The sequence below is a fragment of the Drosophila erecta genome, unplaced genomic scaffold, assembly GCF_003286155.1.
Source record: "Drosophila erecta strain 14021-0224.00,06,07 unplaced genomic scaffold, DereRS2 tig00000126-arrow-pilon, whole genome shotgun sequence".
NCBI lineage: Eukaryota > Metazoa > Arthropoda > Insecta > Diptera > Drosophilidae > Drosophila > Drosophila erecta.
In genome coordinates this window covers 8,353,828-8,377,098 of record NW_020825209.1, presented here as the reverse complement: position 1 = coordinate 8,377,098, position 23,271 = coordinate 8,353,828, and the positions used below count along the sequence as shown (strand labels likewise).

Sequence of the window (23,271 nt, the reverse complement as noted above, 5' to 3'; positions counted from 1 at the left end):
AATGTATTTCGGATTTCGTCTTTGTTTTTATTATTTATTTATCGATATCACATTTGTTTCATTCCACACAGACCAAAATCGGCATTGTGCCACCACCTATGCTGTATCGTCTAATCGTTTCAAGTGCTTTGTTCCATTACATTCGGTTTTTTCCGTTTGAGGACGGTTGTCAAACAGTGTAGCAAATTATTTTTAATAAAAATATAATATTTATAAAATGGAGAGTGTTGGGAAACAGGATAATAACGCCACACAACCGTTGCCACAGCGCCAGCAGCGGGGAAATCAGCAAGCCAACAAAAATCTTGGCAAGCATAATGCTCAAAAACAAAATGATTCCGTAGATGGATGCCCGGCTGAAAAGAAGTCACGATTCAGTGGTCCAAATCCCCAGCATCAAAACCAGAGCCAGAATCAAAATGGTGGTGGTGGTGGTGCAGTTGGTGGCCCCAATCAAAATAAGAACTTTGGAAACAACAAGGGTGGGTTCGCTGGAAACCGCAATCGCAATAACAACAATAACAACAATCGGGCTGGGAATCAAAACCGGACTTTTCCAGGCACTAACAATGCAAATGTGAGTTATCTAAATTCGATAAATATATTTGATTAGATTATCGCGGGCACTTAATTGTATAGAGATACTAGGTATTCTTCTCTTTTTTTTCGGGTTTTCGGCCCACATAAACAAACATATACATGCATATATTTGCCGTTACTAATAAGTGTTGCAAATTTATTTATGTACAAATGCCCAAATATTTAGCTAGCATACGTGTGTATATACGTATCGAATACATACAAAATTAACAGTTGTAGCCAAATGTGCAGGTGCATATATATACATAAGTACATATACATGTGTGTACGAGTAAATATTCGGACTTTTCTAAAAGAAATAGACAATTTTTATTTGGCCAACATGTATTTGTACCCACTTTGTACTCCATAAGTCCTCATTAATTTCCCATTTAAAAATGACGGATAAAAACATTCATTTCAAACAGTTCACATGTATTTGTATTGAACTTTCACTAACAATTCCCAAGTATTTTTTAGTTATCCAAGAATTTCGTGTAATATATATTCAGAAACCGGTACACATAGAAGGGCAAATAGGTTTTCGGGAGGGAAAACATTACGTTTTTATAGGGAGTAGGCACTCCCTACATGTTGTGGTAAATTGCAGGGCTCAGTGGAGCAATTTAATGGTTTGCTTATTTGAACAGTTGATTACATTGACGACGAATATACGACGGCTATAGCATTATGAATCGGACTGATTTCTCCTCGTATAGTGTACTTTGCTGGGATCCATAGTATTGCGTGCTTATTGAACTACAAATACTAAATTGCTTAGCTCAGTCTATAACTTGTTTACCCTGGCACTTATAGTACAAAATTAATCGGATAATTGGTGCTAGATAGCTTTCATAGCAGTCAAAAAGAGATTCTCAATTGTGTACATGTATCTATAAACTCTAGATGTGTTGAGAAATAGAAACCAGATTCTGACTTCTATCCTGTTGCTGCTAGGGCTTATAAGGTTCTCATATATCAATGCTGTATCATTTTCACTTTCAACACAAAAAATGTGTATATTATATGGTTAGTACAACCATTGTATAGTGAAAGTGCGGAAAAAGGAAAATAACTTAACTTGTTTAATAAATTGGCAAGAATGAACCTCTACTCATACAATTCGAGTTCTAGTAATAGTACTTTGCTAAATGAATCTATCAAAGACAGACAACTAATATTGAGTATTTGTCCCGAGTACTTAATCGGTCTGAACGATTAAAAATTCTTCTTTTCTGCTTAAAAATTTATTACGATTTTCTTTCGAAAAAAAGTCGAACTTAATTTCACGGATTTGTTACTTCCGATTATCAATTTATTATAAGCTAGTTAGAGACCGCATTTATATGGGGGGAAAGTAAATACCTCTGTTTTAGTGGGCCGTCAATTCAATCGATGTTATGTCAGTTTGTATCCAAACTGTGTAACTGGCACGGCTTTATCTGGATTGCATTGACGGCACTCCAGATGTGGCTCACATACCAATCTCATTTTGTACTCATTCAACTGTGTAACACAAATATAGCAAAAGACCAATAACGATACATCAAAGGCGGACGGTGCTAATGCACCTGCTAAGAACAATGAACCGGCAACTGCAGCTGCTGGCCAAAATCAAGCGAATCAGAACGCCAACAAGGGCCAAAATCAACGGCAGGGGCAAAACCAAAATCAAGTCCATGGTCAAGGAAATCAAGGAGGGCCTGGCAATCAAGGAGGTCAAGGAAATGGTCAAGGATTTAGAGGTCGCAATGCTGGTAACAATCAGGGTGGCGGTTTCCCCGGAGGTCCACAGAACCAGCAGCGTGACAACAGAAACCGAGGTGGTCCACGCCCTGGTGGAGGCCCAGGTGGTATGATGAACAGCACCAATATGGGTGGTGGTGGCAATGGAGGTGGTGGTCCGCGCGGCGGTGAGGACTTCTTCATTACCCAGCGATTGCGCAGCATTTCTGGACCCACCTTTGAACTGGAACCGGTGGAAGTGCCCACGGAGACCAAGTTCTCTGGACGAAATCGTCTCTATGTGGGCAACCTGACCAACGACATCACCGACGATGAGCTGCGCGAGATGTTCAAGCCATACGGCGAGATCAGCGAGATCTTCTCGAACCTGGATAAGAACTTTACATTCCTAAAGGTGGACTACCATCCCAATGCCGAGAAGGCCAAACGCGCCCTGGACGGATCGATGCGAAAGGGTCGCCAATTGCGGGTACGATTCGCACCCAATGCCACCATTTTGCGGGTGAGCAATCTCACACCGTTTGTTTCCAACGAGCTGCTGTACAAGTCCTTCGAAATCTTTGGTCCCATCGAGAGAGCCAGCATCACTGTCGACGATCGTGGCAAGCATACGGGCGAGGGAATAGTCGAGTTTGCCAAGAAGTCATCCGCCAGCGCCTGCCTGCGATTGTGCAATGAGAAATGCTTTTTCCTGACTGCTTCCCTTCGGCCGTGTCTGGTGGACCCGATGGAGGTGAACGACGACACCGACGGACTGCCGGAGAAGGCGTTCAACAAAAAGATGCCCGACTTCAACCAGGAGCGGAGCATTGGTCCGCGCTTCGCCGATCCCAATTCGTTTGAGCACGAGTACGGTTCGCGCTGGAAGCAGCTGCACAATTTGTTCAAAACCAAGCAGGACGCACTCAAACGCGAGCTGAAAATGGAGGAGGACAAGTTGGATGCTCAGATGGAGTACGCTCGCTATGAGCAAGAAACTGAACTGTTGCGTCAAGGTCAGTATATGTCACGATTTAATCGGATTTTCCAAAAGCCAATGCCATTTCAACAATTTGCTTATAAAAATGTTAAACTGGTTGAGGCAACATATTCAAATTGCTCCTTTATACAAATTTAATGGGCTTAGCGCGCTTTGCGTTTCCCTCAAACAAAGAGAATATCTCTAAAAACAAATGCTTTCCTATGCATTCACAAAGTATTCCATTTGCAATAATATGGTAAGGTACATGAATGATTGGATTTTCTCTCATCTTAACAGATATTAGCAGTTATACTACTCTACTCTACTTTGTTCCTTAAGGTTGTATGACAATGATTTTTGAGAAAGGAATTTCTGGACTTATCTTTCCCGTTGGGATCAGATCCTTTTGGTCGGTGGTTCGTCGTTAAAGAAACGAAAAACACTGTTCTGGAATTTTTTTTTATTAATTCAGAAAATTTTCAACATCTTACACTTTAATTAAAAGACAGTGCATTGCTGTTCACAGTATTATGGGATAATTTTCTTCTTGAAAGAGATCTATGACTATTGTCAACTAAAAGAAATCTTGGGGCGATCTAAAATTAATTTCTGCTCTATTAAAAACGTACGCTTGCCTTCCAGAGCTGCGAAAACGCGAGGTGGACAACGAGCGTAAGAAATTGGAGTGGGAGATGCGTGAGAAGCAGGCCGAGGAGATGCGCAAGCGCGAGGAGGATACCATGAGACGCCATCAGACCGAGATGCAGAGCCACATGAATCGGCAGGAGGAAACACTGTTGATGAAGGCGCAGCAGCTCAATTCGTTGCTGGATCAGCATGAGGGATTTGGAGGCGGCGGCAACAACTCCAGTTTTGACAACTTCGGCGGTAACAGCAATTCGCCATTTGAAGTTTTTAGAGGTATGCGATTAAATATACAATTTTCGATGATTCCCTTATAATATCACCGATTTTCGCTTTTACAATAGGCAATAACAACAACAATTCCACAATGATTGGAAACAATTCTGGCCCCAACACACAGGTATGTCCAAGTCCTAAATACTATCCAACGAAATATTCACTAGCCTTCAGATCTGTGATAGAGCTAATGTCTATCCCTTTTCAAGAAACTATAACCCAATACATATATTTTATGAAACTTCATATAAATTTTGATTGTACTTCTCTGGCGATTCTCCAGATCAGGTATATATCTCGAAAAGATACAAGTTTTTTGGGGAGAATGAAGTGATTCTAACAAAAATAATAAAAAGGGCGGCAAGCAACTGTAATCAATGTTATACAGGAGGATTATTCTTTAAATACGCTAAGGTTAAGCGTTAAAATTCATTTGCATTTATTTCTGTAAATCATACTTCAAAGTTGGAATTTGCATACCTCTCTCTCTTCTCTTTTCAACTATATCCGGTTCATCCAAATGGGTCGGTCCAATAGGATTATTTTAAATGGCTAACATCGCAATTGGTGTTATTGCAAAGTCAAAAGATGTCGGTATTCCGTTATCTTTAATAATTTAATAATATTCCTTACCTCCTTTAATAACTTACCATCCCTATTCTTAAAGGCGGGAAGCATTGAAATGGGTTTTGTGGAGTGTGGCAGTACTTCTCAATTTGAACTAGAAATGGGCCTCTTTAAACATTAAACCTCCGATCATATTTGTGTTATCTTCTAGTAAGTAACTATCTGTTGAAATCGTTGGAGTGTTTCGTATGGCAGCAGTTACCATAGTTTCCTTCGTCCAATGGAGAGATCTTCGTTTAGTTCCATCTGCTCGAAGGTGCAAATTTAAACAATATCATCAGCCATTCTGCTTATTTCTGCAGGTCATAAACTATATAAAATCTGGGATGCATTAAGGTTTGAATGGGAGGCGTTTGTATTTTTATATGTATTTTATTTTGCGTTGTGTGATAGTCACAAGTGATTTAATCACAAAAACCATTGGTTAATTGTGCTTTAGGTGCTTCTAAACGAAGTCAATTCATTGTGCATACGAATCAGAAGTTGGAAATCGAGATTTGGTCGATATAATCTTTTTGGGAATATGCGGTTAGTTATTTAATACTGGGATTGGGTGTGGTGGGGCCACAGACACAAATATAACATAATTCCCCTCTTTTTGAATTGGGTTCCTCATGGCTAATGCTCAATAACACTCAATTGAACAATTGTATTTCCTTGCTCGAATAGGACTCCTTCGCTTTTGAATTTGGGGTTAACAATATGAACCAAGGCGGCAATCAACGTGGAAATAATGGCGGAGGAAATAATGTCCCATGGGGACGCCGACGATTTTAGACACTGGATCTATCAAACATATAAGGATGCGATATGGCGTACTCTCAAATATTGATTACGTTTCACATTTTAACTTTGTTCGTTTGTCAGCGAGCAGAATGAACTTGCTTAAAAGGATCATCTTATCGAATGCACCCAAATTTGATTTGATTTAATATTTAGTCAAATATTATTAAACGTCTATCGGTACTAAATTGTACAGTCAACTAACAAGCAATGTGTAATGACAAAATATTATACAGTTTAAATCCCAAAATGATTGCTTATAAGTGCAACGCTGCACCAAAAAACAAAATCATTACGTACATATACTTAATCATAACGATAATTTAAATTATGTATGTGGCGACCTACATTCTCCGGTAATATAATTCTTTTTTGTCCACCATTCAAATGAAATATATATAAAGATATATTGCTAATCGACTTATATGAACATGATAAACTTTATATTAATTCAAAAAAGTAAAGAACACTTTGAGAATCTGGTGAGTATTCCGGATGAGCGCATGGACTTGATCTGGTCTGGATCTTTTATCTGATTTGATGTCCTCCACTGGTGGACATTTCTGTTATGCAGAAATATTCTAAGCTTTCCCAGTACTTTGTTGATTCCTTCATTAAGTTATGATTAACAACTTCGTTTCTGGGTGTAGTCTAATTGCAGAACTAAATATTTCTTCAGTCTAAATTACATATTATTTTTTGCATATTTTTATTGTCTATTTCAAATAAGAACGTTTTCAATCAGTTTTATTATTACGTTTGGTAACATATTATTCTTAGAATTATTTAAACATTTTTTTTAATACATGTTGATGTATTCTTTTAACTTTTCGTTTCTTGCCCTTTTTTTTATGAACTATTCTGCTATTAACTAACAAAGTAGAATATTTTAGTAAATGGAATTTTGGGAAATAATTTTCGTGTTGGGGAAAATGTAAGGGAAAAACATTCAAACGCTAATGGATTGGATATACATTTCTCGCCGATTTTGGATGCTACTTGAAATCACAACATTGCTAAGGCTAGATTTTGGTCATTTAGGCCATATTTTTGCAATGAAACCCACGATTGCTGAATGAATCTTTGTGTTAATATAGAAATCAAACACTTGTTTGTGTTTAATACCCACATACCTTTCATGTTGCTTAAAAAAACATGGGCAGACCCACACAGCAACAGTTTAAATGTAGATGTAATTAATTGTCATACAAATCATTTTAATATATATAATAGTATATTCAAAATGCTACTTTAATCAAACAAACATTGAACTTTGAAATCAAACATGAAATATTTATATTTTGTTGAATTCTGGGTGTTGGCACAGAAAATGACTTTTAATAAATTAATAAACAATTTAAAGTGTATAGCATCTCTTCAATTTTTTTAATTTTGTCGGGACAAAATATAAACCGAAATTGAACTCTAAAGTTCCCATGCGAATATTACAATGTTATAATGGGATGAAGACGTCAACTTATTCTGGATTTATTCCGGATTTACCTGTACTTATTATATTAATATTCTTATACCCTTACAGAAAGTATTTTTGTCACAAGTTGCAACGCATCAATGGAAAGAATTCCTAACAGCATCTCACCATAGTAATCTTACTTTACGATTGGCATTTCAACACTTTATTCGGGGTAGTAGATTTTTGCGGTTCGTACCAACTTGAAAAATGGGAGCGAACGCTATGGTCGAGTGCCTCGACTATCAACTACCCTGTATCCTGAGGGGGGGGGTGAACGTATAAAAGCAGCATAGCGACTGTTTCCACACTGCATACGCGTCTGGAATCTGACTGCTTAATTACAATTTCGAAATATTGTCGTTCAAGATACGGACAAACATACGGACAAGCAGACGGACATGACCGGATCGACTCGACCAGAAATCCCATCAAGAAAATATACATATGTATCAACGAATCTAATATACCCTTCTACTCCTCGAGTAACAGGTATATAGACTTCCAAGATAAAAATATCGAATGGGTTCTTTTCTTCATATTCTACGTATTTTTTGCTAGTTTTCGTTCAATTGACCAACAATTGAATCACAATATTGTTAACATTTTGTACATTGAATGGGAAATGTAATTATCTAATTGAACTTTGAAACCAAACATGGAATATTTACATTTTGATGAAGTCTGGGTGTTGGCACAAAAATTTTTTTAATTCATTTTATTGAAGCTCATATCTTATATATATTTTTAAAGTTAAAAAAGAAAAGGAATAGAAAATTTGGCTTTTTGCTTTCGTCATTCTTAAAATGCCATTTAATCAATTTTGAAATTTTGTTCTCGTATCGTAATATTCATTTGGATTAGATATATTAAGATATCATAATTACTCTGCTGAAAATGAGTTATTAAGAACAATGAAAGGAAGGCGCTCAAAACAATGCATTGCATAGGTTTTTAGCAATTAAAGGCGATACACTTTGGTAGTTATTGTGGGAAAAGAGGGGGTCGGTGTGAAATGAAGAATGTGGGTTAACAAAACAACGTCTTGCGATTTTCCATGAAAAATGGTCTCTGAGAAGGATGAATATTTGAATGCCATGGCGAATGGGAAAAGGTAATGCCTGCCCTTGTGAAATTTTTATTAATTTACCTCCCTACAGATAAAATAATTAAATTATTTACATATTCAAGTTTTTTTACAGGTTTATTTAATGAATGTAATGATGACTTGCATCGCATTGCATGTACAATGACATTGGAATCTTTTTAGACGGAACGTCGCTCTATTGCACTTAGTGTAATATTGTGAACACAAATAATATTTGAACTACGATTTGTGGGATAATGTCTTATATGGCACAATTATCAATTTAGGGGTCGAACCCGATTTCTTTTGTCAGCAATTAATTGCAAAATGAGGAGCTTTGCTTGCTGTACTCTTACACAATTTATTTCGATTAGGCCTAAACTTTTGCAGAAAGGTAGGGTATAAAACCTTTCGGGAGTATCAATTTTTATTTTTTTTATTACCCTGTTACTCGCCGAGATTGTCCTTCTGGTATAGTAGCTTTTCCCTCGCTTATTTCCCATTGTTCTTCTTTTTTCAAGCTTTCAAAACAATTTCATATATTCATATATATAAAAAAGTACTGGTTTCAATAAACTATATGTACGTTTATAGAACATCCAACCGCTACTGCTTCTTGCATATTGCATAATTATATCATCACGAAGGGCATCAATGAAGTACGCCTAAATTATGCAAAATATTGCAATAAAACACTCAGAGTATCAGTGGGCGAAAATCAAAAGTTACCTAGGCGGCTTATGACTAAAATAATGGTTTTATCCATCTAAATTAAAGTACAAATTGGTGATCATTTCATCCAATTTTCTGAAAAAAACTAATTCAGCTCTGCTCCAATGGTTTAAAACTACAAAACTGGATGGTTTTCGTCTCAAAAAGTAAATGGATAATGAATGATTGTTAGACCATCGAAAGAACATATCTGATATTTTATTTGTTGTTTTTTTTTTTATAATATATGGTGGTTATTCGGTTTCTTGTTTTTGAATTTTGAGTGGAATGACTGCATTCTAATGATTGCAAGGGAAAAGTTTATCTGAATTGGTATGAACTTATACTTATACTTTACGCATGATATAAGTCTTCATCAAATCAAGAAAAAAAATCTATAATTTATTGTTCTTAAATCAGTCGGATAACTCTGATAACAACTAAATGTATTGCATTTTAAATGCTTTACATATTAATATACAGAAATACTTTGGTTACATAGTATAGTAATAAAATGCGTTAGACGATCAATCAAACATACGATAATCAAGTATGAGTATGTTTTAATGCATTAAATCGAAAATAGATTATTGGCTATGACTGCCTATATAGAAAATCTACAAAACTGTATTGACCAAAACCTAACTAAAAATGTTCGTTTTGTGGATGAGATTCTTCCCAAAATATTTGCGTGTAGATTTTTGGTTTTGGGTTCGAGCCAGCGATTAGCTGTTATTTCGATAAAACTCTTTAGCTTTGACCGAAGATAATATATTTTCAAGATCGCAATACGGTGTCTTTGCTCGCAAATGAAGTCCAAATCGACTGGCAGCAAAGCGCTAACACATAAATCAGGTAATCTATCTTAAAATGAACCCAACACTTTTAAGCTATAAAGTGTTTCTTAAAGTAAAATTACCATTGTTCGTTCGATCAACGTTGCTTGGTTTTATGAGACCCTGCACCGTGGGCTTGCTGTCGATTTTCCGTTTTTTTTTTATTTATTATGCAGCACTTCCCTAACGAAGCTGCATTATTAAAATACATACTGTCAGAATATTTGACTAATCCAGTTTATGTTTGCAGGAGATCAAACGCCTTGAGGATCCTATAAATGGCATTACTTCAAACTTCACCTTACCAGATCTGAATTCGGATATAATGACTTTCGTATTGGAACAGTGTTCAACTAATGTGTTTTATACAAAAATTGTGCTGAAATGTGGCAACTTTAAAAAACGCACTCAACTAAATGCTGGATCAAATATTATTAAAAAATGCATATACAATTTAATGTGGGTAATTGTTTTATGATTATTTGGGACGGAACTGCGATAAGCTGAAATGAAAAGCTGATTTGAAGTGTTTAGCAATATGAATAAAATCACTTCACTTCTAAATGTTCTTCTAAAATGTAAGAATCTTCTTTTGAGCATTATAATCCTCTTAACATGTTCCATTTTTCTTATATTTTCACCTAATTTGTCCATCTACAACTCTGATTTAAAGTCCTAATATTATTATTTAACGGTATCAATCAACAGCTGTTTACTTATGATACCAATCTGGCAACACTGCAAAACCGATCTGAAAATATATTTCAATTGTATGTTATGCAGGATAGCCCATTAAGAGCAAGCAAAAAGAAAGACTATAATTTAATATACATATGTAGGTGCATAACAGGAAAATTATTTGGGTTTTCTATTTCTTTTATGCCAAAACCCGCTTGGCTTGATTTCCGTATTTCCGGCAACATAAAATAATGCACCGATAAGCCTAATTTAAATATGTATATTTTTATATTTCTTTCAGCGCGTTTTTATTACAGTGTACTTTCAATTTGCGTCTGCTTAAGGTTTGTGTATTACTTCCCATTGGAAACAACCATAACCTGTCCTAACCGCTAATAATTGTTTAATGGTGTAGCAGCTCATATTAAAAAGTAGCGCGGTGCCTTCGCATTTATTTGTATTTGCGTGCGTTTGTGTGGGGATACCGTGGCTTAAAATGCATACATATGTGTGTACATACATACATTTGGGATTTGCCAAAATCTTTGGCTTACATCTGTATGTACACACAGACATACATATTTATGGGGGGTTTTTTTTGTTTTTCGGGTCATAAAAAAAGCGGAAAATGGAAACGCTAATTCGGCTAACCAATAACAACGAAAACCTTGCGCTGCCGCTAAATGTTATCTCTTGTTTGAATGTCAGCGCTTAGAGAGCGTCTTCGCACGTATGTATGTACGTTATTACATATACATACGTATATACGGATGGATGGACAAGCTTCCAGCGGCTTGTGTGTATGTACTTGGCTTGCACGAAAGTTTCAGTTTCCTATCGAAACACGTCTTAAATGTGTATATATCAACGGCTGTGGTACGAAATGCACGTCGGTGTATGCGTGCGTACGTAATAGTTGATATTTCTCTTTTTTTTATTGTTACAGCACGGTTGCGTGTTATGTTTTGCATTTTGTTTTGAAAGCTCCAAAAGCTGTGCTTTATGTAAAAACGTACATACGTACACTTGCCAATGTACGAATGTTTGATTGCACGATTGTATGTACGTAAGTAAGTACGTATGTCTGTTTGTATGTCCGTTAATACTTGGTGTGTGTTTGTGTATGCGGTTAGCACAAATCCAGCGAGAAAGAAACAACCAACGTTTGCTATATGTATTAACTTCAAAATAAAGTTCAGTTTAAGCTGGAGCGCAGTCGAGGTTGCGTCGCTTGTTCGTTCGGTCGGCTTTTTGGTCTTTCGGCTTTCGGCCAGTTCCTATATTGTATGTACGCATGGTAAGCACGCGTTCTCTTTCGCTTTTCAAGTCTCAGTTTCAGTTTTCAGTCTGTTCGATTGCGTTTGCATTGCATTGATTCAACAATAAATAAATAAAGCTTAAAGAGTGTATCTGTGATTTATTTATAAATGTGACTACTTTGAACAAATTTATGCATACATATGTACATATTGTACATATAATGCTTGGGATTACATGAATCGCTATTGCCATTTCTGATGCTCTTTGATGTATGTATGTTCGCAAAGAGAATACAAATTCATGCTTGCATTACGTGATTTCATACATCTGTAGGTGTCTGTATGCACCATCGAAATGGCAACTCTTACGCATAAAAACTGCAAATGTGTATAGTCCCCGGACACACACAGCCACATAAACATTTTCAGACCAAATGTATACATACGAAAATAAGTTGGCTTGGTGGCTTAATTGTTGTTGTTTTTTTTTGTTGATATGGTGCACACAGTGCGAAATTAGTGTGATTAAATGTGGAGATGTGTGATTTAATAAGCATGTGGGAAATACTTCGAGACTAAGTGAGATGGAAAATGGGATGTGTACAAGCTGAACTTGTCCAGAAACATACATACATTGTACATATATGTTTGTAGGATTATGTTCGGCATAGTGAAGTATTTCCTTAAAAGCAGACACATCCATATATGATTTTTAAACGAATGGCACAGTAAAACAGAAACCGGAATCGATGTTGTATATTTGTACATATGATACTGTTGATATGATACCGTAGCCATAATTTGTAAGCCTTCTTGTGTTGCATATGCGTCTAGCTATGCAATCATTGGTATGCCTAACTGCATATCCTATGTATGTTAATACATCGGAATATGGGATAAACATTACACATATGCATACATGCGTATTTACCCATACAAATTTTAAGAAGCGTGCACAAATTTAAATATTGATAATATGAATTTACATACAACAGCGTGTGCATGCATACATACATTATTTTCTTATTGGAAACGCACTGGGAATATCCAATTGGTTTGTTTATAAAACTAAATTTTTTCGTTAAGTTGCATTTTTGGGGTAACACTCTGATTTTTAATAGTAGTACCTACAGTTTTCCCTTTATTTATTCATAACTTTTTAGTTCCCTTTTGCCTTTAATTGCTATATGGTTCATTAAAAGTTCGCAATGGTAAATATGTTAATAAGAAATACGATTAGAATGGGTTATTGCATAATGCACTTTTGGCAGACCCATTGCATTTTTACATTTTTGGAGACTTTCCGGCAGAAAACAATAGAATCAAACGACATGTGGGTACAAATTCATACATACATGTGTAGGTATATGTGCAGAGATATATGGCTTACTCATTGTTAGCACTTACCTGTAGTTCCCCCCAGATGATTCTGTTGTGTCATCCCACGAACAATGGATCGTCGCAAATAGGCAACTTCATTAATAATTAAGCGCAAACCGTTTCGGCCATAAATATGTGTGATATATGAATCATTTTGGCATCTCTGGTTATAAAACAGCCCACGTTTAACCGGTCCAAGGTTTTTACTTCGGTCTATCACACAACACAAATTCAATCTGCAATTAAAGTGCTTTTTCGTGTTCTCTTTTGCAGATACTAGATCGTGAGATACGAGATCAAAAAAATAGATTCATGAGTACGACAACAGGAAAGGGAAACGTCGTAAAAGGACTCTTCGGGAGAATCAAATTACCTTAATACCATTAGCTAAACTTAGTTAAATATGTCAAATACGGGTTCCAGCCGAGTTACCATCGGTAGAATTGGATCCACGCCACAGATCACAGATCCATGGTCGTCCGGCTTGGAGAAGAAGCGACCTTCCCGCTGTGGAGGCCCCAAATCTCTCGGAGAGCCAACGTACCGGAAGATTGGACGGCGGAAGATACTCCAAATGCGAGTCCATGACCCTGGAACGACTGCAACACAAAGTGCAACAGAAACGGCAGCTGCAAAACTCAATAGAATCTATTTATGTACATTTAACCGAATGGCACAGAGCTGTATATATTTTGTATTATTTTTAGTAATCCTAAGCCCAAATACTAGTTGTGCTCTACGGAGTAGTGCGGGTGAGACTCAGAATTATACCAGAATACTCAGCAACGATAGTGCATCGACCATATATAATGTGTCGTCGCTGCACAGTAGTAGCAGAACAAACTCATCATCAGCTGCTAATGATGATGCTAATGTTGATTATCATAATGAGCTCCACAAGGCCGACTCAGGCCTGGAAGGTGATAGAGCGGGTCGAGCACAGGCCATTAGCGGCGGCAAATACGATTATAACTATAAAAATACTCACACAAATGCCAGGGCGAAAGATGAAATTGTTGACTCGCTTCAACAGCAACAACAGTCGAATAGCCTCGACTTCGACGGGGTCGATATGTTTGGCGCCTTCAGCATTCCCGAGGAGGCGATATACACAAATGAGTTCGCCGTCAACATTCCAGCTGGCAAGCAAGTGGCAGATGTTATAGCTTCCAAACATGGATTTATCAACAAAGGACAGGTGAGGATGTTTGCCCAGCTCTTCAATCGGATTAGGACTCACACAAATTTCTCCACTTCAGATTGGATCCCTGGACAACTACTACCTGTTTCAGCACCATCATGTATCGAAGCGTTCGCTGCGCTCCAGTCTCAAGCATCAGGGCGCCCTTAAATCAGAGAACGAGGTGTGTACTATTCAACTAGTATCCAGTTGATGGAGCAGACATTCAAATCTTGATTTCCTTACAGGTGAAATGGATGCAGCAGCAGCACGAGAAGGTGCGCCGAAAGAGGGACGGCCCATACCAGGACTTACCCACCTACAGTCCGTATAATCTTTTACGCCAACACGGCGGCTACGTTGTCGATCCGAATCCGCATCTTTCATTCTCCCCAGAGTCGATTTCGTTAGCCTCGCACTCACAGCGCATGGAGTACCGGGATGTCAGCTCGCATTTTATCTTTCCGGATCCGTTGTTTAAGGAACAGTGGTATCTGGTGAGTAAAGTATGTAATCATCTCTCATTTAAATGCATGCTTCATGAATCCATATACTTTATAGTCCATTAGTTTGATTGTGTCGTCCCATCTGCGTAGTTTCCTTTGAAACATTCAATTATTTGCTACTAACGGTGCATTATGTTGATTGTATAGTATTTTTTTAACATTTGCTTCATTTGCATAATTCGTTTTTTCATATCTTATTTTTGAACCTTTTCGGCAATGTCATGTTTATTCATCAATGTAAATAACCGCATTGCAGAATGGAGGCGCCAAGGATGGCTTGGACATGAATGTGGGTCCTGCGTGGCAAAAGGGTTACACCGGCAAGGGCGTGGTTGTGTCCATTCTGGACGACGGCATTCAGACAAACCATCCCGACTTGGCCCAAAACTATGTAAGTATATCACATCCAAAAATATCAAAACACCAAATGTAAAAACACTATTTAAACACAGGATCCCGAAGCCTCTTTCGACATAAATGGCAACGATTCGGATCCCACGCCCCAGGACAATGGTGACAACAAACACGGAACCAGATGTGCCGGCGAAGTGGCTGCGGTGGCTTTCAACAATTATTGCGGCGTGGGAGTGGCCTACAATGCCAGCATTGGTGGTAAGTGATCATGGTTAATATCAACTGCAATCTATTAAGCTGTCCGCTATTAGGAGTACGTATGCTGGACGGAAAGGTCAACGATGTGGTTGAGGCCCAAGCATTGAGTCTTAATCCCTCACACATCGATATATACAGCGCCTCCTGGGGACCGGAAGACGATGGCTCCACCGTCGATGGTCCTGGTCCGTTGGCCCGCCGAGCATTCATCTATGGAGTGACCAGCGGTCGGCAGGGCAAGGGCTCGATTTTCGTTTGGGCCTCTGGCAACGGTGGGCGCTACACCGACTCCTGCAACTGCGATGGCTACACCAATTCGATCTTCACCCTTTCCATTTCGAGTGCCACTCAAGCCGGGTATGTTGACAAGAGAGAGATTTAGAATCTGATTCTAATGCAGTAATGTTGTTGCAGCTTCAAGCCCTGGTACCTGGAGGAGTGCTCCTCCACGCTGGCCACCACCTACAGCTCCGGAACTCCGGGACATGACAAGAGCGTTGCCACCGTCGACATGGACGGCAGCCTGAGGCCCGATCATATCTGTACCGTGGAACATACGGGCACCTCGGCATCGGCACCACTGGCAGCCGGCATCTGCGCCCTGGCGCTAGAGGCCAATCCGGAATTGACTTGGCGCGATATGCAGTACTTGGTGGTGTACACCTCAAGATCGGCGCCACTGGAAAAGGAGGGCGGATGGACTCTGAACGGTGTGAAGCGAAAGTACAGCCATAAGTTTGGATACGGATTAATGGATGCTGGTGCAATGGTGTCGCTGGCGGAGCAGTGGACATCGGTGCCGCCGCAGCACATCTGCAAGTCGCGGGAAAACAATGAGGACCGCAAGATTGATGGTGTATACGGGTACACTTTGTCCACGCATATGGACGTTAATGGATGTGCGGGCACTATAAACGAAGTGCGCTACCTGGAGCATGTGCAATGTCGCATTACGTTACGGTTTTTCCCGCGAGGAAATCTGCGCATTCTGCTCACCTCGCCAATGGGCACCACCAGTACCCTGTTGCTTGAGCGGCCGCGCGACATCGTCAAGTCCAACTTCGATGACTGGCCCTTCCTGAGTGTTCACTTTTGGGGCGAGAAGGCGGAGGGCCGCTGGACCCTGCAAGTGATCAACGACGGTCGCCGGCGCGTCAATCAGCCGGGCATCCTGTCGAAGTGGCAGCTAATATTCTATGGCACTTCCACACAGCCCATGCGGCTCAAGTCGGAGCTGCTGAACAGCAGTCCCCAGCTACGCAGCCCTAGCAGCTCCAATCCGTTCCTCTTCCCATCTGCCTCGAACACTGATCAGCTTGGCAACGAGGGTGGAAGCTTCAACACAGATAGGTTTGCCAGTTACCTTAACTATCAGAACATCTTCAGCAGCGCTGGCTCTGATCCGGAACCGGCAACAGCTACTCTTGATGGTCAGAATGTGAACGCGTCGATGGCTTCCGGGTTACCCGCTGAATCCCTTGGTTTTACCGCCTCTGCTGCCCAACTGGTAGCGGCGCCCGAATCGAGGGACGGCGACAAAAAGATCCTGCACTCCTGCGATGCCGAGTGCGACTCCTCCGGCTGCTATGGCCGTGGACCCACACAGTGCGTTGCCTGCAGCCACTACCGCCTGGACAAGTAAGTGGTGCACCCTGCAATTGGGGAGCTGCGGCTTAATGGTTTTCTGTTTTCACAGTACTTGTGTGAGTCGCTGCCCCCCGCGCTCCTTCCCAAACCAGGTTGGAATCTGCTGGCCCTGCCACGATACCTGTGAAACGTGCGCTGGTGCCGGACCCGACAGCTGCCTCACCTGTGCTCCGGCCCACCTGCACGTCATCGATCTCGCCGTCTGCCTGCAATTCTGCCCGGACGGATATTTTGAAAGTAATAGGCGCTGTTCCTCAAATATTTCCTGATGCTAAACAAATTTTTCTTTGTTATCTCCATTGCAGACAGCAGGAATCGAACCTGCGTTCCCTGCGAGCCCAACTGTGCCTCATGCCAGGATCATCCCGAGTACTGCACTAGCTGCGATCACCATTTGGTCATGCATGAGCACAAATGCTATTCGGCCTGTCCCTTGGATACGTACGAAACGGAGGATAACAAGTGAGTATATATGGCCACCTCTGGAAAAGGGCTAAATTGTTAATCGCACCACTTCAAATAGATGTGCCTTCTGCCACTCGACTTGCGCCACCTGCAATGGCCCCACGGACCAGGACTGCATCACGTGCCGCTCGAGTCGATATGCCTGGCAAAACAAATGCCTTATTAGCTGTCCGGACGGATTCTATGCCGACAAAAAACGTCTGGAGTGCATGCCCTGCCAGGAGGGTTGTAAGACCTGCACCAGCAACGGAGTTTGCTCCGAGTGCCTTCAAAACTGGACGCTGAACAAGAGGGACAAGTGCATCGTGAGCGGCAGTGAAGGCTGCAGTGAATGTAAGCGATCCAAAAGCATGCACTGCATTCAGTTTATATCCTTGCTGATTTATCAGTATTGGTAAATATTAGGGAAAACGTGAATTGTTTAGCTTCGTAGCTTGCGTCATTTATAATTGTTTGAGTTAATCTATATTTTGTCCTATTGCTCCTCCTCCTGCAGCTGAGTTCTTTAGCCTGAGTGAGGGAAAATGCCGCCCGTGCCACGAATCCTGCGGCAGCTGCAACGGACCCGCAGATACGAACTGCATGTCCTGCCCCCCGATTCGACTGCTGGAACAGAGTCGCTGTGTGAGCGGGTGTCGGGAGGGCTTTTTCATGGAAGCGGGCTCCCTGTGCTCACCATGTCTGCACACATGCAGCCAGTGCGTCTCGCGGACGAACTGCAGCAACTGCTCCAAGGGTCTGGAGCTGCAAAATGGCGAGTGTCGCACCACCTGTGCCGATGGGTAAGCTGCCAAAGTTCCACCAGTGTCCTGCAGCTGCAGCTCAATGTATCCCGTGTTTTTGTATCATTATAGTTACTACAGCGACCGTGGTATTTGCGCCAAGTGCTATCTGAGCTGTCACACCTGCAGCGGGCCGAGGCGCAACCAGTGCGTCCAGTGTCCGGCTGGATGGCAAATGGCTGCCGGCGAATGCCATCCCGAATGCCCCGAGGGCTTCTACAAGTCTGACTTTGGATGCCAGAAGTGTCACCATTACTGCAAGTCGTGCAATGGTATACTCATCAACTTGGCGATCTTCTTGCATGGCGGCTTATGTGTTCCCTCCCATTTCGTTTCCAGATGCTGGACCATTGGCCTGCACTTCGTGTCCCCCGCACTCGATGCTCGATGGCGGCCTGTGCATGGAGTGCCTGAGCTCACAATATTACGATACCACGTCGGCAACCTGCAAAACGTGCCACGATTCGTGCCGCTCCTGCTTTGGACCCGGCCAGTTCTCCTGCAAGGCCTGTGTTCCGCCGCTCCACTTGGACCAGCTGAACGGCCAGTGTGTGTCCTGCTGCCAGAACCAAACGCAGGCCGAAAACACCTCGTCAGCGGCGTGCTGCCATTGCGACGGAGACACCGGTAAAGAAGCAATTCAATTCGAGTTGGAATAGTAGTAACTCTACTGTAATTTAAATGCACTCATTTCAGGCGAGTGCAAGGCCACCTCGACGGGTGGCAAGAGGCGCACGGTTGTTGGCAGCGGAAGTGCGTACAAAAGCAGCGAATCCAAGCACGGATCCTTTGAGAGCGATGGCAATGCCAGGGACTTTGTCCTGCGACTGGACTCTCCGCTGACGGCAATCACAGCCATTGCTGTGGCCATATGCCTGCTGATAATAACAATATTCTCCATCATTTTCGCTGTTTTACAGGTAAGAGACAATCAGAAGTAATGGAGCAGTATTATAACTTAATGGTTTGTACATTTTGTGCAGCGCAATAGCAACCATGTGTCCAGAAATTCAGTGCGATATAGAAAAATAGCAAACACGTCGTCGGGAAGGCGAAAGAACTTGTCCACTAAGCCCACCAGCGATGCAAGATTCATTTTTAACATTGGCGAGGACGAAGATACAGACGGTGATAATTCCGATGACGAGATGGATGCCAACGTGGGCACAGATATAAACCGGATCGTCTACGACCGCAAAGGCAATGATCATGGACACGAATTTTACATTGAGAGTACAAATGATATTGATGCGATCGAGTTTCACTGCAAAGTAGCCCAGACAGCGGAGACCCAACCACGAAGGTGCAATACGAACGGAGATGATACTATTCCTCATTACGATAGGAATACGAATGTGGATCGAAATCCGTCAACCACAAGCCGTACAAACATCCGTAGCTGATTGATTGATCAGTGGACAACGCGACAGCGAACGTAATTGTACCAACCAACCAACCATCAATAACTTTGATCTTGGCTTTCTTGCTCTGGACTAGTAAATTGTAACCTTGCTTTGAGGAAATAGCGAATCGAAATATTTAACATCTGAAAATGATAAAAATTTATATGTGATTGTGAATTGTTTTTATATATATATTTGTAAATTTAATGTTTGTATTAAATTTTTATGAAAAATGTTATGTCAAGTTGAATAATGACAGTGTCTTTTTTATTGTTCCAACCATATATTTTCTATCATAATAGGGAAGATAAAATGGCTTAAGAGAGAAAACAGCAAAATAAATTTGGATCGATTTATTGGCAATCCGAGAACAAGAGAAAATATCGCTTTCGATACAACAAAATTAGTCTTAGGATTTATTGTTTTTAGTTTAATAAATTTTGTAATAAATGTAAACAATTTTAAGGATCTGAATCAATTATTTTGTTATCTATCGTTATTTAATGTCAAGTATTTCTGGGATACACGTAAATGAAAGAGAAGGCATTATGGTTTTCATTTATTCTTGTTATTAAACATCTGTGTTTTCAGGCTGTATACAGCTTTCTTATCAAAACTCGGAATGGAAATTAACTTTATAAGGTTATATTTTAAAAAATTATTTTATTATAATGGATCTTTCAACACTAAGATAACAATAACACTTATTACCCCAAAAACGGACCAACCTTCCCAGTGAAAAAGAGCTTCTGTTGGTAGAAAATGTTTTATTTACAAAAATAGAAAATATCTACATATTTAAATATACATATGCTTCGATCACTTAATCAAGTTCAAGCCAAGAGTGCACTACAAATAGTTGTAGCCATGTAGTTTTGGATTTCGACACATTTATTCGAATGTTTATAATGTTAGTTCCATGTAAATCATTATAAATTCGTTAATACTTCTGTTTTCTTCTGTCTTATGCAGCTGCCTACGCTAAGTATACAAAATTGAATATAACATTTTACATAGTTGGCTGAGAGGTATTTTACATGGATGCGGATCCGTATGCGATCCATTTAAGATATAGTACAGTCGCAGCACATCAGTGAGTAGTACAAGCATTTAACTACTTTCTCATCGTTGTCATCGTCTTCCTTGCGATTCAATTTAGCCTTGTCATTGTCGTAGCCAAAAGATTTGGCATCCAATTGGTCGGCGTCGAGGCCCTCCACCTTCTTGGACTTCTTTCGCTTATTCTTATGCATCAGTTCGTTGCAGTTTCGCTGTTGCACCATCTCGTCGATCCAATCGAAGTCAGTGGCGTTTCCCTGAAACCTTGGGAAACTGGAAATGCTTTCAATCGAATTGATATCCTCCTATTTATGCAGAAAGCAGATTAATGATTTAAAGAACATTATACATTTCAACTGATCTATACCTGATTGTTGTTGTGGTTCTTATATCTACTTTTCTGTGGCGTAGTTTGCTGGGAATGGGATGCGGGTGACGACGAGCCCGGCTTATGATTGGTCAGTGGCGAAGAGGTGGTTGCTATCGATGCTGTGGTTCCCGCTGAGCTATTTAGCACCACTTCGGTGTCCTGTGCTGCTGGCACACTTGGCGGTTTGGGCAAGTCCTCGACGGTCAAAAAGTTGTGCTGCAGCAGGACAGTGGTTAGATTTAATTGAATCAAGCGGACACAACATAACATACCAAGTCCTGTATTACTACGGTGGTAATCACATTGGGCGATGTCATGGCTCGGGTGGATGCTGTTGCAGTCTCGGAAGTAGGACTATTCGGGATCGGTGAGTTGGGGCTCACAGGCGTGGTTGGCAATGTGTCAGTCTCCGAAACGATGGCCAAGTCATCAGAGGATGCTCTCTCGCTGCTTGCACATCCTTGAACCATGGAACAGGTGGCCACAATGCTCAGCGACGATGATGGTGAGTTGCCCGACAAATCGGGGGAGGGACTGAAAAAAGGTTATTAATTAGCTTCCTTATCAATACAAGATAGCTTGATGGTCTTAGTTACTGTGCATAGGCAAGCCGTTTTATACATGTTTGGTTAATACAACTAAAACTACTTTAGTAACTTAATCAGAATCAGAATCTCCACCGTACTTACAAGTCAATCAGCTCGGCCTGAGCCTTGCTGCCGCCCAAGGACCATACTTCGCTCTTTTTCTGATGCCCCGAGTACGAGATCTGCTTGTTGGTGGTATTAAAACGACCCTTGGAATGGGACTTCCGACCCGGTATCCACAATATGCGCATACCGCTGGATTTGCTTTTCTTCGTTGAATTGGAAGCCATCTGAAAATCGTATACTAGATTCAGAAATAAAATGATAATAATAATCCTGTCTTTTGCTTATGTTCATGTGTAGCTATCAATTCTTTGGTCAAGTGTCATTAAAAAAAAATGGAAAAAATATTGGCCAACTACGCTTACAAAAAGTAGAAAAATACAAAAAAATATTTCGAAATTTTTTTGTCGTATATTTTCTTAAGTTTAAGACTTTCCAATTCGTTAATTCGAATTCATATATGTATACTATACGTACATCCACTCATCAACAAATTACAACATTGAAAGGAATTTATCATTGCGAAATAAATAAATAGTAAATAGTGTAGTAAATAATATTTTCTTAAAGGTTAACATCCTGAATCGGATTTTTATAGAATGAAAGCGTTGATTAAAATACACACAATACATATTTACGTATTTTCATGAACACAGTATAACATTGAAGAAGTAAATATTTATCATTGTGTCGACAATGTTTGTTTACTACTTACAAAAAATAACTGTTTACTTCAATTTATTAACAAATTGGCGGTATGAATGAAGATATTGTACAGCAAAACAAAGTGTCCACAAACGCTTGAAAAGGTATTTTCCCAATTGGAATTTGTTTCTTGGATTACGTTATGTGTCTGTATGTATGTACATACATCGTACGACGCGAATCGCGAAGACGTGAATAAAATTTAAAAAAGCGGTTTACCAAATAAACACATACATGTGTACAAAAGTCGAGATTCACAACACCACGCACATTTACTCTGCTATAAACATATATAACCACACATAAATTTACTTGCACACACATACATACTATTTTTGGGTGACAAATAAGTAGCAGAAGCACAATAACGAAGTTATGTTAGTGGTTTAAACAGAAATTAGCCTATTTGCTTAATATTACAACAAAACTTAGAATGAGCTCACCTTTTCTCCTCAGATATTGACCTCAATATCACAAGGTTTTGTGCAAATAGAGCATTTGTGTAAGCCAAGTACATACATACGTATCGTATGGGGGCTTCAATATATGTACATATACATATATGTATGATGTGGTTTGAGATTCACAGTTAGAAAGTCACCGAATTTCTTTGAACGTTGCGTTTGTTATGTTTATATCACGGGAACTAAATGCAGCAATTGGAAGGGGGTCATTAAATTATAATGATTACAAACTTCACGTTACATTATTTCATTTGTTTAAGGACCCGATCTCATGTATATATCGAATAAACAAAACTCCGAAGTGCCAGTGTTGGAAACTGTAGTGCTCCCCTTAATAGCTTTCTCTTTTTCTATCGGTAATCGTGAAATGCGTTATTCGCACCGCAGGC

General features: G+C 40.0%; 3 protein-coding genes across 16 annotated transcripts; 2 read left to right on the top strand and 1 right to left on the bottom strand.

The window, feature by feature from the left end:
* The first annotated feature begins 82 nt into the window (after positions 1-82).
* Positions 83-10,200, top strand: LOC6550485 (protein no-on-transient A). Of its 2 annotated transcripts, none has more exons than XM_015155237.2 (5): positions 83-577; positions 2,105-3,320; positions 3,929-4,207; positions 4,276-4,331; positions 9,973-10,200. In XM_015155237.2, exons 1-5 carry the CDS (start codon positions 218-220, stop codon positions 10,198-10,200), a joined length of 2,139 nt encoding a protein of 712 aa, XP_015010723.1. In that variant the 5' UTR covers positions 83-217. The 2 variants fall into 2 exon arrangements, with proteins under 2 accessions (XP_015010723.1, XP_001977950.1); XM_001977914.3 differs by lacking the exon at positions 9,973-10,200 and adding an exon at positions 5,504-6,047.
* Positions 10,201-11,404: 1,204 nt separating this feature from the next.
* Positions 11,405-19,894, top strand: LOC6550484 (furin-like protease 2). Of its 9 annotated transcripts, none has more exons than XM_026982347.1 (17): positions 11,500-11,684; positions 13,313-14,237; positions 14,299-14,403; positions 14,468-14,543; positions 14,616-14,716; positions 14,982-15,116; positions 15,178-15,337; positions 15,391-15,694; positions 15,752-16,975; positions 17,034-17,221; positions 17,290-17,446; positions 17,508-17,782; positions 17,946-18,231; positions 18,304-18,503; positions 18,571-18,858; positions 18,928-19,151; positions 19,215-19,894. In XM_026982347.1, exons 2-17 carry the CDS (start codon positions 13,443-13,445, stop codon positions 19,632-19,634), a joined length of 4,938 nt encoding a protein of 1,645 aa, XP_026838148.1. In that variant the 5' UTR covers positions 11,500-11,684; positions 13,313-13,442; the 3' UTR covers positions 19,635-19,894. The 9 variants fall into 9 exon arrangements, with proteins under 9 accessions (XP_026838141.1, XP_026838148.1, XP_026838147.1 ...); XM_026982346.1 differs by having other exon boundaries at positions 14,616-14,725; XM_026982340.1 differs by lacking the exon at positions 11,500-11,684 and adding an exon at positions 11,405-11,470 and having other exon boundaries at positions 14,468-14,725.
* Positions 19,895-20,384: 490 nt separating this feature from the next.
* LOC6550483 (uncharacterized protein PB18E9.04c) lies at positions 20,385-23,251 on the bottom strand. Of its 5 annotated transcripts, none has more exons than XM_001977912.3 (5): positions 22,862-23,248; positions 21,753-21,940; positions 21,336-21,597; positions 21,061-21,279; positions 20,385-20,998 (listed from the first exon to the last, which is right to left on the bottom strand). In XM_001977912.3, exons 2-5 carry the CDS (start codon positions 21,938-21,940, stop codon positions 20,699-20,701), a joined length of 969 nt encoding a protein of 322 aa, XP_001977948.1. In that variant the 5' UTR covers positions 22,862-23,248; the 3' UTR covers positions 20,385-20,698. The 5 variants fall into 5 exon arrangements, with proteins under 5 accessions (XP_001977948.1, XP_015011239.1, XP_026837401.1 ...); XM_015155753.2 differs by having other exon boundaries at positions 21,753-21,954; positions 22,862-23,247; XM_026981600.1 differs by lacking the exon at positions 22,862-23,248 and adding an exon at positions 22,653-22,836.
* Between the last annotated feature and the right edge of the window lie 20 nt (positions 23,252-23,271).

Coding starts and splice junctions, on each gene's coding strand:
- LOC6550485 (XM_015155237.2), top strand. CDS start 218: ATGGAGAGTGTTGGGAAACAGGATAATAACGCCACACAACCGTTGCCA. Junction 4,208..4,275: donor GCCATTTGAAGTTTTTAGAG/GTATGCGATTAA, acceptor CTTTTACAATAG/GCAATAACAACAACAATTCC. Junction 4,332..9,972: donor ATTCTGGCCCCAACACACAG/GTATGTCCAAGT, acceptor TTATGTTTGCAG/GAGATCAAACGCCTTGAGGA.
- LOC6550484 (XM_026982340.1), top strand. CDS start 13,443: ATGTCAAATACGGGTTCCAGCCGAGTTACCATCGGTAGAATTGGATCC. Junction 17,447..17,507: donor TACGAAACGGAGGATAACAA/GTGAGTATATAT, acceptor CACTTCAAATAG/ATGTGCCTTCTGCCACTCGA. Junction 18,232..18,303: donor CGCACCACCTGTGCCGATGG/GTAAGCTGCCAA, acceptor GTATCATTATAG/TTACTACAGCGACCGTGGTA.
- LOC6550483 (XM_026981600.1), bottom strand. CDS start 22,742: ATGTGTGTGCAAGTAAATTTATGTGTGGTTATATATGTTTATAGCAGA. Junction 21,598..21,752: donor CAGGCCGAGCTGATTGACTT/GTAAGTACGGTG, acceptor ACCTTTTTTCAG/TCCCTCCCCCGATTTGTCGG. Junction 20,999..21,060: donor AGAACCACAACAACAATCAG/GTATAGATCAGT, acceptor CTGCATAAATAG/GAGGATATCAATTCGATTGA.